This window comes from Mus caroli, unplaced genomic scaffold (genome assembly GCF_978045245.1).
Source record: "Mus caroli unplaced genomic scaffold, Mus_caroli_1 scaffold_16, whole genome shotgun sequence".
NCBI classification, from domain to species: Eukaryota; Metazoa; Chordata; class Mammalia; order Rodentia; family Muridae; genus Mus; species Mus caroli.
In genome coordinates this window covers 7,447,316-7,460,787 of record NW_028227271.1, presented here as the reverse complement: position 1 = coordinate 7,460,787, position 13,472 = coordinate 7,447,316, and the positions used below count along the sequence as shown (strand labels likewise).

The following is a 13,472-nucleotide window of genomic DNA, read 5'->3' as shown; positions in this document are numbered from 1 at the left end:
TTAACTTTTTTTTTTTTTTTTTTGGTTTTTCGAGACAGGGTTTCTCTGTATAGCCCTGGCTGTCCTGGAACTCCCTCTGTAGACCAGGCTGGCCTCGAACTCAGAAATCCACCTGCCTCTGCCTCCCGAGTGCTGGGATTAAAGGCGTGCGCCACCACGCCCGGCCCCTCTCTTAACTTTTAACTCTGCAAGCTTGGTAGAACAGTTTCTTCCTCCAAACGTACCTCTGGCCATCAACTCATTACCCAGAAGGAAAAAAAATGCTACTGAGGATTGATTAATCATGTATTTATTTTAGTTCAGTTAAAACAAACATACATTGTTTCATTGAAACCGGTGTAGCATTTACTCTCTGCCAACAGGCCACAGAGGCATGTTGGCCTCTAACAGTACAGCTGGGACATTTACACTATATACATATAAGGAGTTCTCTTTCATTGAGATCACACTTGACATGTTACCAGATAGCCATGTGGTAGCTACTGCATTTTGAAAATTTAGACCTCATTTAAAGCTTTAGATTATTTGAACTTAAGTTGATGTCCAACCAGTTTATTGCAAATACAATTTAAACAAGTTATTTTCAATTTTAGTATTATACACAATGTCAATTTCTAAGATTGAATTCTCTGTACAAGTAATTTGGAGACATATATAATGTGAATTCATCAAAATGCAGTTAAGAAACTTAGGGGAATATATACACTTGAACCCAAGACCCAATTCCAACAGTATATACAATCTATTTACAAATACATATGGACAATATATGTACAGTTTATCATAAATATTGAAAAATAGGTTAGCTTTAATGGATTAATGCTGCTCTATAAATAACAGTACAGTTATTGAAACGTTCCATGGAAGACAGCAATGCGAATTGAGGTGACGGGACAGTGGTTTTAATACTGAAGACTGCTCAAGGCTGAGAATTCAGTTCAGGAACCTCAAGGCGGGTCAAACAGCCCCAAGCTTTGGAATTTGGCCTGAAATTCATTTGGAACTTTCAATCGTGCTCCCTCGCAGGAGCAGTTTGGGAAGTCTCTCCACACTGATTGGCTGTGAACAGGATCCTGGTTGTCATGGCACCTCTGGGATGCCTGTCTCTCAGCATCCCCTGGCATATGGTAGCCAGGAGTCTTTCCAGGACTTCAAGCAGAAGTGCAGAGTCTTTTGACCAGCAGGTGAGGTTCTGGATTCGATGACAAGTAAGCAGCATGGCGGGAGTGTCTTCTCACTGCCTTCGCGTCTACACGGTCCCCAGGGCTTTCATCGTGGGACAGAACTGACCATTGGTTGTACCCAACGTATGGAGCACGACCAGACGTCTTCCAGTCTGCAAAGAGTCTTTAATGGCAGACATACCTTGCCTATGAATTCAGTCACATATACAAGACTGTAACAAAAACCATGTGTGTCACATTTCTTCTGGCCCCTGCCTCAAACTCAAAACATGTAGTTTCAAGAGCCAGATAACCAATGGAAGATTCTACTTGCTTCCCTCCACCACTTAATGGAATTATGCATATTAATTAGACCTTAGACGATACGCTTGATGAGCAAAGTACCTCATTATTTAAAAATATATTCACCATACACCGTTAACAGACAGTAAATGTGCTCTTAAAGCCAAGCTTCCAAGTAATGTCTCCACGTTTAGCTGGAATTGAAATGGAAAGGTAAGCGTGCGGCTGGACCAGAAGCTGAGGACAGCCAGCTTGTACTGCCTCCCCTAGCCATCATTTGTTCGATGTAAACAAACTGATTCTGCATTGTTCGAGAATGAGATGATGATCCAGTGCGAGTTTTTAGGAAGCTTGCGGCATGAGAAACCTTTCTGAGGAGGGCTTGCAGTGTTCCTGCACGGTGCAGCCTGGACTGCGGACACAGCAGGAGCACCACTGAGCCGCAACACGTGTTGTCAAGTAAACCACGCTTCCAGTAGATGAGCCTTTGAAAGTTCTGCTCTCTCTTGGACAGTTTTGACCTATTGCCACCAAATGCCCGTTTTCACTTTTGGAAGCAAGGTTTTAAAGGATGGGCCCAAAAAGCCCGACCCAGAGCTGACACTATAACTCTGCAGACAGATGCAACTGAATAAACCCTGTTTTACCCAATTGCACTATTTGGTACCTCAAAAATCAGTTATTTCATTTCCTACAGAAATCTCGGCACTGTTTCCCAGCCTAATCGAAGACATAAACATTTTAGTTTTAACAAACCAATTATTGGAGGCAAAGAAAGCGATGAACGGAGTTCACCTGACTTGGTGCAGCAATGTCCAATTATCCTTCAAATGAATCTGAATGAACAAAAACAAAAACCATGCTAATCCATGGTGCAATTTTTTGTAACATTTTTTCCCCGAAAATGATTTTTGGGTAAAAAAGTATTTGGCTTATAATGCCCACAAAAAAGGCAAATCATTCCATAATACTAAGATTCCTTTTTAAATATCAATGAAATTGTTTGACAGAGTTTATTGACAACTGGTTCTGAATAAAGTTCAAAAATGCAATTTCTTCAAAGTAAAATAGTGCTTCTGAGGTCTTTTAAAGTGTTTTTTTTCTTTTTGGTACAAAAAATAAGTGTGTTTTCTCAATGCTTATTTCAATACTCTACTGTAAATTAAGACGTGTTTCTCACATCGAATGGTTCCGTTAGGCACATTCAAGTAAAATCATAAAATATCCAAGTTAAACAATGAGACAGCCAAACATGTGGCTTTGATAAAAAGTTAAAAGTTCGTCCATTCTCTGGAATGGAATAAACTTGTCACTTCCCTTAACCTAAGGCTCGTGGTTTTGTCGTACTATCCATTCCCTAACACACAGATAGCTTCTTTAAAAAAAAAAAACAAAAACAAAAACAAAAAAAGAGAAAGAAAAGTTCACTTATTCTGAATCCAGAAGAACCAGCGAGGAGACTGCACTTCAAAAGGAAGTGACCGGAACGCATCAGGTAAAACTGAGCAGGCTGAGTCGACTCAACACGGTAGGCGGGCGGATGGACCATCCAGTGTGAGGGGAGCTGTTAGTGCCCACCCGCAGCGGAGGCATCGTGGACCCAATCCAGCACAATCAAGCCCATGCTTCCAATCATCACCACTATGCCACTCAGGAGAAAACACAGAGCCTGCGGGGGCAGAGAGGACTCATCAGTGAGGCACCCTAAGAGTTCACATCACAACACTTACAAATACTCTAATTTCACCTCACTGTTCTTAAAGTGATCAAACTGTGACTGTGTTACTTGTAACACAGAAATCCTGTATTGCTGAAACCTTCTGAATTCTGTCATTTTCCATTCTTTTTTTTTTTCCCTCAAGCCAAAGTTCTCCTTTTGAAAGTTAAGACTTTGTGTGTGCGCAAGTTTTCTTTCAGAGCAAATTAAAAGTCACAAAAAAAAAAAAATCAAGCCCAGGTTAAGTCCTGGAGTTGCAGGGACCATGGATGGGCGTTATCTTTCTTCAGTGGTCCAGACACTCCTATGGGTAGTTCCTTACCCGCATCACTACACTCACTGATGGAAGGAGGTAACCTTGGGTTTGCAGGTGCCCCCCTGGGCTCAACTTTGATCATTTCTGCCAGATTACTCCTAACCTCATTCTGCAAAGCAGAATAGCTGTGGACAGAGGGCTGGCAGGCTGTTACTCAAGCATCCCTTGCTAGGGAGGGGGTTCTAGTTCCAAAGCTTGTGGCTTGTGCTAAGTGTACCTTCCACTTTGAAATAAGAGGCTACCAAACCTTAGAATAAAGATGCACTACTGAATCCCCTCAGAGCAGGGCCCCAGAGTTCTCACTCTATACAGACCTCACCTTCCTGGAGCCTATACATCCTTGTTATGCATATGTGCCCATACACAGGGCACCAACAACTACATCAGCACTTTCGCACTGTTCTTTAATACCTTCCTTGCAGTTACATCATTTAGAGTTCCCACTTCCCCCGCCCACTCCTTCGGTGAGTACTTTTATCGCTAAAGCTTTCAGGCACGGGTCATCTCACTCACCCCAATCTTTTGCACGGATCTCATTGGTTCCTTCTTCACTAACTTGATGTAGAAGGCAGACGGGAGGATAAAGATCAGCATGGCAGCCGCCGACGCCCCTGTAAAGCGAGGTTGTCAGTCGTTTGAGAACTCAAGTCTGTACTTTTAAGCCTTAAAATATTCTGGGCACGTCGATCAGAACTCACCAATGAACCCGAAGATGTCCCTAATAGTGGGGACAAAGATGACGAGCAAATTGGTGAAGGCCAAGATGGTCACGGTGATGATGCTGTGCCGGAGCCAGCTGAACTCTTTTGTGGGACACAGTAAGTGAGTGACGGAGCTCCGGATCTGAGAGAAAGTCAGGAGGCGTTTATTAGCTAACAATCCAACGTGAAGTAACGCCAAGAGCTTGCAAGACATTGAGAAGCATCGACGGCAGACTGTGATTCTTTTCTAGGGAACGGATACCCCCGCTTTCTGCCACAGGATGATGTGGAATCTACACCGTACTCGATTCACCCGTGCCCAACCTCTTTACCACACCCAGCGGACCCATAGCTGTCGCAGACGTCAGTTAGCTACTTACAGGGAAAATCACTACTGGGACCGTGAGGGTGACAGCCACCAGCACAGCCAATCGGACAACAAGGAGAAGAATGTCAGTCCCCACGACCTCGGAGTAGGTATGCAGCAATTCCGATTCCACGTGTCCTGTGGGGACAGACCAGAGACAGGCTTTCAGTGTGGTTTCCTCTGGGGATCAAGTGGCAAGGCTAACTTACAGTGAAATCTGCACTAGAATTAGGAGCTACTCACAGAATGACTGTAAACTAAGAGGCTAATGAGATTAATCTAGAATTATGGTTACTGCAATTAAAGTAACATTGGAGGAAAAGAAATTTTCTAAACACCGAGATTTAACCACATGACCTCCAGTGAGGTCTAACAGGGGCCAAGCAGCTAGATCTCAGTCTGGCTGTGTGTGTGTGTGTGTGTGTTACATGTTAGTTACAGCTGAAGTTCAGAGCAGAGAGAGAGAGAGAGCCAAGAATATCACAGAAAACATCATGGCACGGCTCATACCCACTTCGGAATCTGGACCCCCCAGGAATGGCAGATTAAACCAGATGGGAACTTTTTACAGTAAAAGTACACATATAATAACGTCAGCGTCCTTTTTAAATTAGGCACTACTTACCGTAAAAGGTCAGGTATCCAAAGAGAGCAGCAAGCAAATACATCAGAAACATGGCGAAGAAAGAAATCTTGGACACGTTCATCATCCGTCTCCGGCTGCGGCTGCGCACCCACAACAGAAAGCACACATGTGTGTTTTAGCCTGCTCCATACCTTACGGCTTTAGCGTAGGCCAAACAGGGTTAAAGGATAAAAGATCAATTACCTCTTCAGCTCTTCGTAGATGGGAAGAACAGCGGGATGGCAGACAAAGGAAAACGTCAGGATGGGTACTGCATACACAGTCTGAAAGAGACACAACACACTGCTGCGTCCACACCCGTGTCCACACCCCACCAGTTCACACCACCGGTACTCACACTGGCGATACACCCTTGTCAGTTCCCAGCTAAAAACCTCTGAGGATCTCCACACCAAACTAACGACTAACTCCCATCCTGGAACAGTTTACCAACCTATGATCTATCTGTATCTACCCCCAGATGTGCCCCGAGGCCATTATTTTGCCTGCTGCCCTTGTCTAAGCTAGAACATGAAAACTTCGCTAGTTCTCCAGTTTCCGCCCCCCTAAAACCCACCTATCATCCAGCCTCAATTTGTCTTGAGACATTTTTTACATCCCTGGTACGCAGGGTATCCTTTTATCCTGCTGTCAACACTTCTTTCCAGAAAACAGGACTGCCGCCAAGTTACCTGCGAGTTGAAGATGAAATAGCGTGGCCTGCAAGCATCGTCTGCAGTGCTATTGAATGCCAACGCCAACGCTGCCTGGGTAAAGGTGCCGTTCACAGTTTCGTTGACCATCAAAGCAGCTTCCACGGGGCAAGGGATCTGAAACTTCTTGCAAATCACCTGAAAACATAGTTCACACATTTGTGAGCAAGACTGAGCAGTTTGACAAAGCTTTAAGATGTATTTTCTAAAACAAACAAACAAACCCACTACGTACCACGATCAGGAAGAATATCATACAGAGCAGAGAGAGGCCGCTGGTGTACCCCAAGTATCCTGGAGGGGAACAAGGGCCGCTTTAATCAAACAGGAATGGACAGAGAACATGAGACACTAGAGCCATGTGTGGAGTGCTAACAGTTGGGAGCTTTAAAAGGGGCGTGCCTTGCTGCCACCCCCAAGAGCAGGTGCTGAGAGCCTTCAGTCGCTCCTGGGAGAATGCTAGCAGCTGCTGAGGGGCTCACAGCCGTCAGAACCTTGTCTGCTCACCTAGATTTCTCAGCAGTGACAATGGAAGAATGAGGACAAGGGACACCAGCAAGACCAGATAGTCACCGTTCAGATACCACAACCTGAATGGGGAGAGAGAAAAGCCAAGAATGAACGGACAGCACACACCTAACTCGGCCACCACACGCACCGCATGCGAAAAGGACAGCTTTGACACGGGGGGAGGGGTGGGGAGAGAGGAAAAAAAGCCATCCCTTATTTGAGACACCACTGATTTTGTGACCATTTGCTTCATGGAGCTTCTACGCCACTCTCTGCTCTGGGAAGGCTGCCAGCTGATTCCTAACATAAAACACTTCTTAAAGCTTGATACTAGGCGCAGGGAACAAAGCCGCTCTGTGCAGCCCGGAGCTTATCTGTAGGACTTTTGAGAAACACTGGACACCAGGCACTGCCGTTCTGGCTTGGAATGTCCGACAACGAGAGAGGGAGAAGGAGGAAGCCCAGCAGGATTCGCCGGACGCTTGTTAGCGAGACGCCTGCTTGCTCTTAAGCATTTCCACAAGGAGATGTTTCAGGCTGAAGATTAAAATAAAATGACCAGGCCACTACTCTTTTGAGAGTGAGCCAAACCCCAACTCAAGCAGAACTTATGTCAGATTATCCTAGTACCACCTGGACCCAACTTGACTCAAAAGGGGGGTGTCATTCCTGAGTTCTACCACCATTTCTTTTTTCTTCCTAAGTAACCAAGGCCTATTCTTGCCATAGGTGGTGGTGGCCCATACTTGCACTTTGTGTCCCAGAGACAGAGGAAGGCAGATCTCTTTGAGGTCCAGGCCAACCAGTGAGATCCTGTCTTAAAATAAAGCCACTCCTCTAAAAAGCAGTGTTTCCAAGCTCCATCTAACTCCCTGTGATTTCCACTCCAAGCCTGGTAATAACGAGGACCGCACACAGAAAAGTCACCCTGAAAGGCAGAAGTCTTCGCAGTAAGTCTAAAGGCAGGGTGGAGCTTTGAGGCAGCAACTGTGTGCAACGTGGGCAGCCAAGGAGCCCTGGCTATTTACATTGGACCCTGTTCCTCTACTGGGATGGAAAACTTTGCAAAAAAGTTAACTCTTTTTTTTAATAGTAAGTTCGGCTGTACATTTTCTGTTTTTTTTTTTTTTAAAACCATGTAAGCATGACTGGTTTTTATAAGGAAAAGAAGTTATTGTAACCAGATCTCTATTCAGCAGCCAGTACAAATGTCACTACCAACGAGAGATGAATCCGGGCAACAGAAAAGTTTCAGGTTTGTGTATTTGCTAGTCTGAGCTAAGAGCAGGTTGCTGCAGGAGTCCTCCGTGTGTGGGACACTTCCTTGTCATAAGTATTCTCCACGGGGATACTCCTGGGAAATTCATTGGTTACTGTTTGTCATATCCAACTTTGACTAGAACGTTATCTGCAAATTGTTTCTATGGATAGCCTTACTCAGCACCTACCCATTTGTATCTTCAATGTTCATTAATGCCTTGATCACCAAAGGTAACTCATATTTCACTATGAAGAGGTAGCTTGACATAGCTGGAGGAAAACAAAATTAAACCATTACAAGTGCAAAATGGGGGTCTGTGACACCGCAGTCACGTTGTCACCATCTTGTGCTACTACGTGAAGTCTACCCCAAAGCGCCCCTTTAAAACTTACCCCCAATGTTCTGCATGGTAATCGATCCGGAGGCTGCTAGCTTTCCAGCCAGACCATATGCCTTATGTCCCAACTGTTCGTACAACAAAGATCCTGCATAGAAGAACACAGAAGAATGAAGCGGCCTGAAATCTCTACCCCCACCCAAATTAGGATACACATTCAATTACTTGGGGAAGGAGAGGGAAGAGGAAAAAAAAAATCCAACAATCAGAAAGCTACTGTACCTCCTTCGTTGGCAGTCTTGAGGAGGAGATGGACGGAGTATAGCGAAAAAATTGACACGAACGTCAAGAGAATTCTGAGAAGAGGGAAAGGCACTCGGTTATTTATAAATATGCCAGGCTGCGCACTCACAAACACTTCCTGCCTCACACAGCTCTGGTGCGGCTCCCTCTCCTAACTCGTGACTGACACTGGCTTGCAGGTTTATCAGGTGAGTCTCATCGTTTTAGAAGCAATGTCCACCCTGACAAAATGTAGGAGGACTGTCAAAACCCAGAGGACGAGAAACTATCTATATGCCTGCCACGGGTTTCTAATAGTTTCGTTTAAAAACTTGCCATCAAACCTAGTCCATGAGGCCTTCATCCCACTCAGCTGAGATGGGTCAGGAAAGGCCGAGAACACATGGATGAGAGAAATGAGGCTGGTAGAGGTGGAAATAACAGCCATTCAGTAGGACACTATTAAAAAAAAACCTGTACTGAAGCGGAGAAGGGACAGCTGTGTAGACAAGACTCCGCCCCCTGCAGTGCAGGATACTCGACACTAGAACGAGTGAATTATCAGCCCCACCCTTCCCCTTGGACTGGCAGAGAAAAATGAAGTGGAATAAGGAAGGGCAACCAAAAGGATCTAACACCACTGTCTTCCCTGAGAGCACAGGCTCCCCATCAAGTCTCAAAGGCAGACAAGGTAGTGGCTAAAAAGAAAAACAAAAACAAAAACAGCAAACGTGCAAACGAGACAGCCACGTAAATCTTGACCTTGTACGGGCAAACTGTACAGTACGGGAGGTGCTGGCAAAAAAACAAAAACCAAGAAAAAAAATCCCATCAGTACATAAAAAGCACGGGATATGACGTCCATCCTAAGATCAGCCTTAGGACACCTGGTTCTGGGGTGACACTGTCAGCCTGACCTCTTGGGGAAAAGGCTGTTTAATTAAAAAAAAAAATCAAACAAACAAAACCCAGAGCAAATTAGGTGCCATGTCTTAGAGAGATGGCAATGCCTTTGGAGATCATTGCAACCTGACGATTAACTCTCTGTAAAAGGCTGCCTGGCCATTTCAGCCTGTGGCTTTTGGCCCATTTACCATCTTTTGCAATGTTAAGTTTGAATGAATTAAAAAAAAACTCACACAATCTTGGTATCATTTAGCCATTTATTAAAATGGTTACTACAGCACCACAGAGTAAGCTGTTAGAGCGGACTCCCAAAAGCTCAAGGGTAACACCGTTCAGTTTTACTTTCAGTTGCGAAACAGAGTCACCAATGACCACATTGGTAGAATTTTAAAAATTGTTCCCAGTTTTTCCTGGCAAGAGCCGGGAAAGGGTTTCAAATATTTAACTTTGATTCCGGCCGTTCAAATTCCCAACAAAACCTGAAATTTCAGGATGTTCTGTACCAAGGCCATGCATGTTTTCGCAAGGACCCCCCTCCCAAAACTTCTAGTTACCCAAAGCCAGACTTGAACATCTGTGTGGGGTTTGACAAAGCAGAGCTTTTCTCTCAAACATTTTTTTCATCGTGCCGGGAGAAAGTCACTTGAGGGCTAGATCCCCATCCACTAACCAAAATGTCCCAACTGTCGCCAAAAGAAAGGGACAGCTGTTGAGTGTGCGCACTTCTCATTGGTGCAGAGTTTATGGTGAAGTCAGAGGCGCCTCCACGCAAACTGTGTCAGCCATGATCTACAGGCAGTTTGAAAATCTCAACACAGGAGAACTACACACTCAAACACATACATGCTTTTGTATTTTTTTTTTTCCCTCTTGCTACTACTCTGATGGCCCGGGGAATGGAACTCAGAAATCAATCTGCATGCCAGGCAAGCCAAGCAGCCTCGTGCTGATCTCTAGTCTACCATTCTTCCATCATATCAGCCATAGGTAAGTGACCCCCAAAACATGACTTCTGGAGGTTTACCCAATTAACTTAAAAAAAATTAGTAGACTCTGACTTAGAAGTCAGACACCAATCATGTGTATCCGGAAAGACATTTTAAAAAAGTGAATTTGCTCTTTAGCATCCAGAAAATTATGACTCACTTGTTCTAAGACAAACATGTTCTAGGCTAGGTAAATACCACCACGCCTTATACACCTCAAACTTTCTTCTCCTTATGTCACAGGTTTTAGGGCGAGACCGTCAACGTATAAAACCCATCTATTTTACAATTAGCAATACCTTCTGGAAAGGCTGGCCTTAACCGGTCAGTTTTAAGCGCAACCCCACGTTCTGTCTAACTTGCTTGCACGAGGACGTACAATATAACAGTCAAACAGAGATTCGGATTTCCCATGCTTTCAAGCTTAAATGATTTTTAACACCAACTACTTTGAACCGCAAGTTGCTTTTTTTTTTTTTTTTTCTGGAGCCAAGAATATGTTTATCATATTAACTGCCCTGCGCGGCAGGCTCACTACTTACACATACTTACATAAAAAGAGCAATTCCAGTATTAGCCATGGCATAAGAAAGCCCAAGGATTCCACTGCCCACAATCGCATTGCTCAGATTAAATACTGACATTCCAAAGGAAGTAGTACCTGGATGCTACACAGAGGGAAACGATAACCAAACATATAACAATAATTAAAAGGAGAAAAACCAGCTTCGGGCAAGTCAGATTTGAAATCTAAAAGTAACACTATTCTTTTGACTCCATAAAGCCAAGCACATAACAGTACTGTTAACTTACAAAGTCTGTTTCGTACTTCTTCTTCCCCAAATTTGATTCAAGTAAAAAGTTCTGGTTTTCGGGATCCACGTCGGCATAATGGCTGCAAAAACAAAAAAAAATTTTTTTTTTTTTAAAAAAAGGCCGTTGTAACCCAACTGAAAGATACGAAAACCATAGTTTACATCAAGTAAAAGAGCCCTTCCGTTCTGCTTAAGTTAATGCATGGACTAGGTGTTCTTGAAGGTACTACCATCTGTCATGCAGTAACAACCGGGTACTCTCTCCGGGGCTGGGAGCGAGGGGAGACCGAGGCTTCGGGGGAGCCTTCTGGTTCCTGGGTGTGCGCGTTAGCCTGTAATCGATGAGCAATCCCTCCAGCCCCGAGGCACCCGTGTGTGCAAGCTGGCTTTTTTTTTTTTTTTTTTAAATTTGCAAAGCACATTTCTTTCTCCCACCTTTTCAGAGCAGCCTGCTTGGTGGGGTATGAGTAGTTGAAGTCACTGTTGGAGCTGTAACTGCTGCTGTCCTCATCCGGGGAGATGTTGAACCTTCCCATTTCGGTCTTCTTCATGCTGCTCGGGAGGGAGGGAGGGAGGGACGGACGGACGGTGTGCGGCTCGCTCGCGGCGCGGGCTTCCTTTTGTCCTTGGCGGCGCACTGGCCCTCGAGGCTGCCTGCGAAGGTAGAAGGCGGCGCGTCAGGACTGCGGCGCCCGCCCGCCCGCCCCCCCGACCACGTGACGCCGCCGAGCGGCGCAGCGCGGCTGATTCATCCCCCGCCAGGCGAGTGGAAAAGTACCAGGCGAGCGAGGGGCGGGGGCGCGGCGAGGGGCGGAAAAGTACCGACGGCGGGGCCGCGAGAACAAAGATGCGCCCGCCGAGGCGCCCCTCCAGCCGCCCCGGCGCCGAGCCCGGTCCCCCCGCCCCAGCCGGGGCTTGTTTACAGGGCGCACGCCGAGCCGAGCCTCCGGCAAGCCGGGGACTGCCCCGGGTACCCGGTCACCCGCCCCTCCTCTACCCCGGGAGGAACTGATGCAATACCGAGGGGCGATTGATTGTCAAGCCCTCGCGCGGCTCGCCTTGCCCCACGCCCGGACAGGACGATTATTTTGGAGGCAATCGAGTCACAAGACCAGGCTTGCAAGCAGCCGAGCGGCCCGCGCGCGGTTCCCCCTTCCCCCCTAACGGGAGGCTGCGGCCGGGTGGCCGCAAGCCCCCGCTCCCGCCGCCGGCGCCGCCCGCGTCCCCGCCGCCGCCCCTCCCCCGCCTCACCTCGGTGCTCTCCCTGCGAGCTGGCCCACCTCACGGCAGCGTCTCCCGTGGGCTGTCTCGGTCACACACCAGAATTGTAAAACGAGGGAAAAAATATAACAGTGACGGAGTCCTTTTCTTTTATTTTTTTTAATAAAAATTTTTTAAAATTTCCCCGTAATCCAACAACAGGCAGAAGAGGTGGATTTTTTTTCCTCTTAAATTTAATTATTAAAGAAAAAAGAAAAAAAAAAGAGCGGGGAATGGCGATCACGATCCTCCGGCGGAGATTAAGGGGTAGCGGCGCGGGCGACGGCGTGGCGCGGTGTGGAGCAGCTTCCCGAGCGCGAGTTATAGCGGCGGGGCGCCGCGTCAGTGGGCGGGGCGCGGGCGTTCGCCTTTGTGTATCAACAGCACCTGGGCTCCGCCTCCCTCCCGGTTGCCCCGCACCCCGAATCGGGGGGCCAGCCGCACCCCGCTTCCCCGCGGCTCGGGGCACTGCAGCCCCGTGGGTGGCCGCCACCCGCGGCTGCTGTAATTACGGAGCCGGATCCCTTAGATTCCCTCCCAGCCCGGTCTCCAACGCTGCGTTTCGGGGACGCAGCCGGCGTGTGTGCAGTACCCTACCCTCCCAACCCCCCCCCCCCCCATAACCATTCCCAGCCCGTGACTTAAGATGTGATTTACGTGAAGGGTTTTTTTTTTTTCCTCCCGCAGAACTTGAGCGGGCGCTGCCACGCTGCCCAGAGGGCCGGCTTGTGTTCTCGATCTTTCCACCTAGATGTGCTTTCACTCTCCAGTGCTAGCCTGGTGGTGAATGAGAGGCGGCTCGCAGTTCCGTGTCGGGATAGACTTTTAGGGGTTGCACGTGCCACAGCGTACTAGGGAGGGTTTGCGTTTGACCAGCAAGCCAGACACACCTTAAATAAAAGAGGTCTCGGGCTGGGTTCTTCCGAGGCCGCCCAGGGGCGCCCTGTTCCCTCTTGGTGGACACTTTCCCTCCTGCCACCACCCCACCCCTGGTGCTAGCATCTCCCCGGGCTTCCAGCGAGAGCGCCCTCGTTGGAATGTAGGCCTGGAGCTTTCTCTGCAGCCTGGATCCCTCGGTGGTGCTGTTGGTCTTGCAGAGCCGGGCGGCTCAGGGGGGGCCCTAGACGAGAATATTCAGTGCTGCCGGAATGGCGAGGGCCCTTCCCTTTCGGTTGAACAAAGACCCCCGAGGAGAGCGAAATGCTGGTTG

General features: G+C 47.3%; 1 protein-coding gene across 2 annotated transcripts; it reads right to left on the bottom strand.

Moving 5' to 3' along the window:
• Window positions 1-273: 273 nt before the first annotated feature.
• On the bottom strand, window positions 274-12,584 carry Slc38a2 (solute carrier family 38 member 2). Of its 2 annotated transcripts, XM_021183112.3 has the most exons (16): window positions 12,254-12,584; window positions 11,438-11,656; window positions 11,001-11,082; window positions 10,740-10,855; window positions 8,296-8,369; window positions 8,069-8,161; window positions 7,864-7,945; window positions 6,413-6,495; window positions 6,141-6,199; window positions 5,885-6,043; window positions 5,397-5,476; window positions 5,193-5,293; window positions 4,581-4,705; window positions 4,198-4,342; window positions 4,013-4,110; window positions 274-3,135 (listed from the first exon to the last, which is right to left on the bottom strand). In XM_021183112.3, the coding sequence occupies exons 2-16, from the start codon at window positions 11,551-11,553 to the stop codon at window positions 3,034-3,036; spliced, it is 1,515 nt and encodes a 504-aa protein (XP_021038771.1). In that variant the 5' UTR covers window positions 11,554-11,656; window positions 12,254-12,584; the 3' UTR covers window positions 274-3,033. The 2 variants fall into 2 exon arrangements, with proteins under 2 accessions (XP_021038771.1, XP_085688089.1); XM_085831963.1 differs by lacking the exons at window positions 10,740-10,855; window positions 12,254-12,584 and having other exon boundaries at window positions 11,438-11,652.
• Window positions 12,585-13,472: the final 888 nt, after the last annotated feature.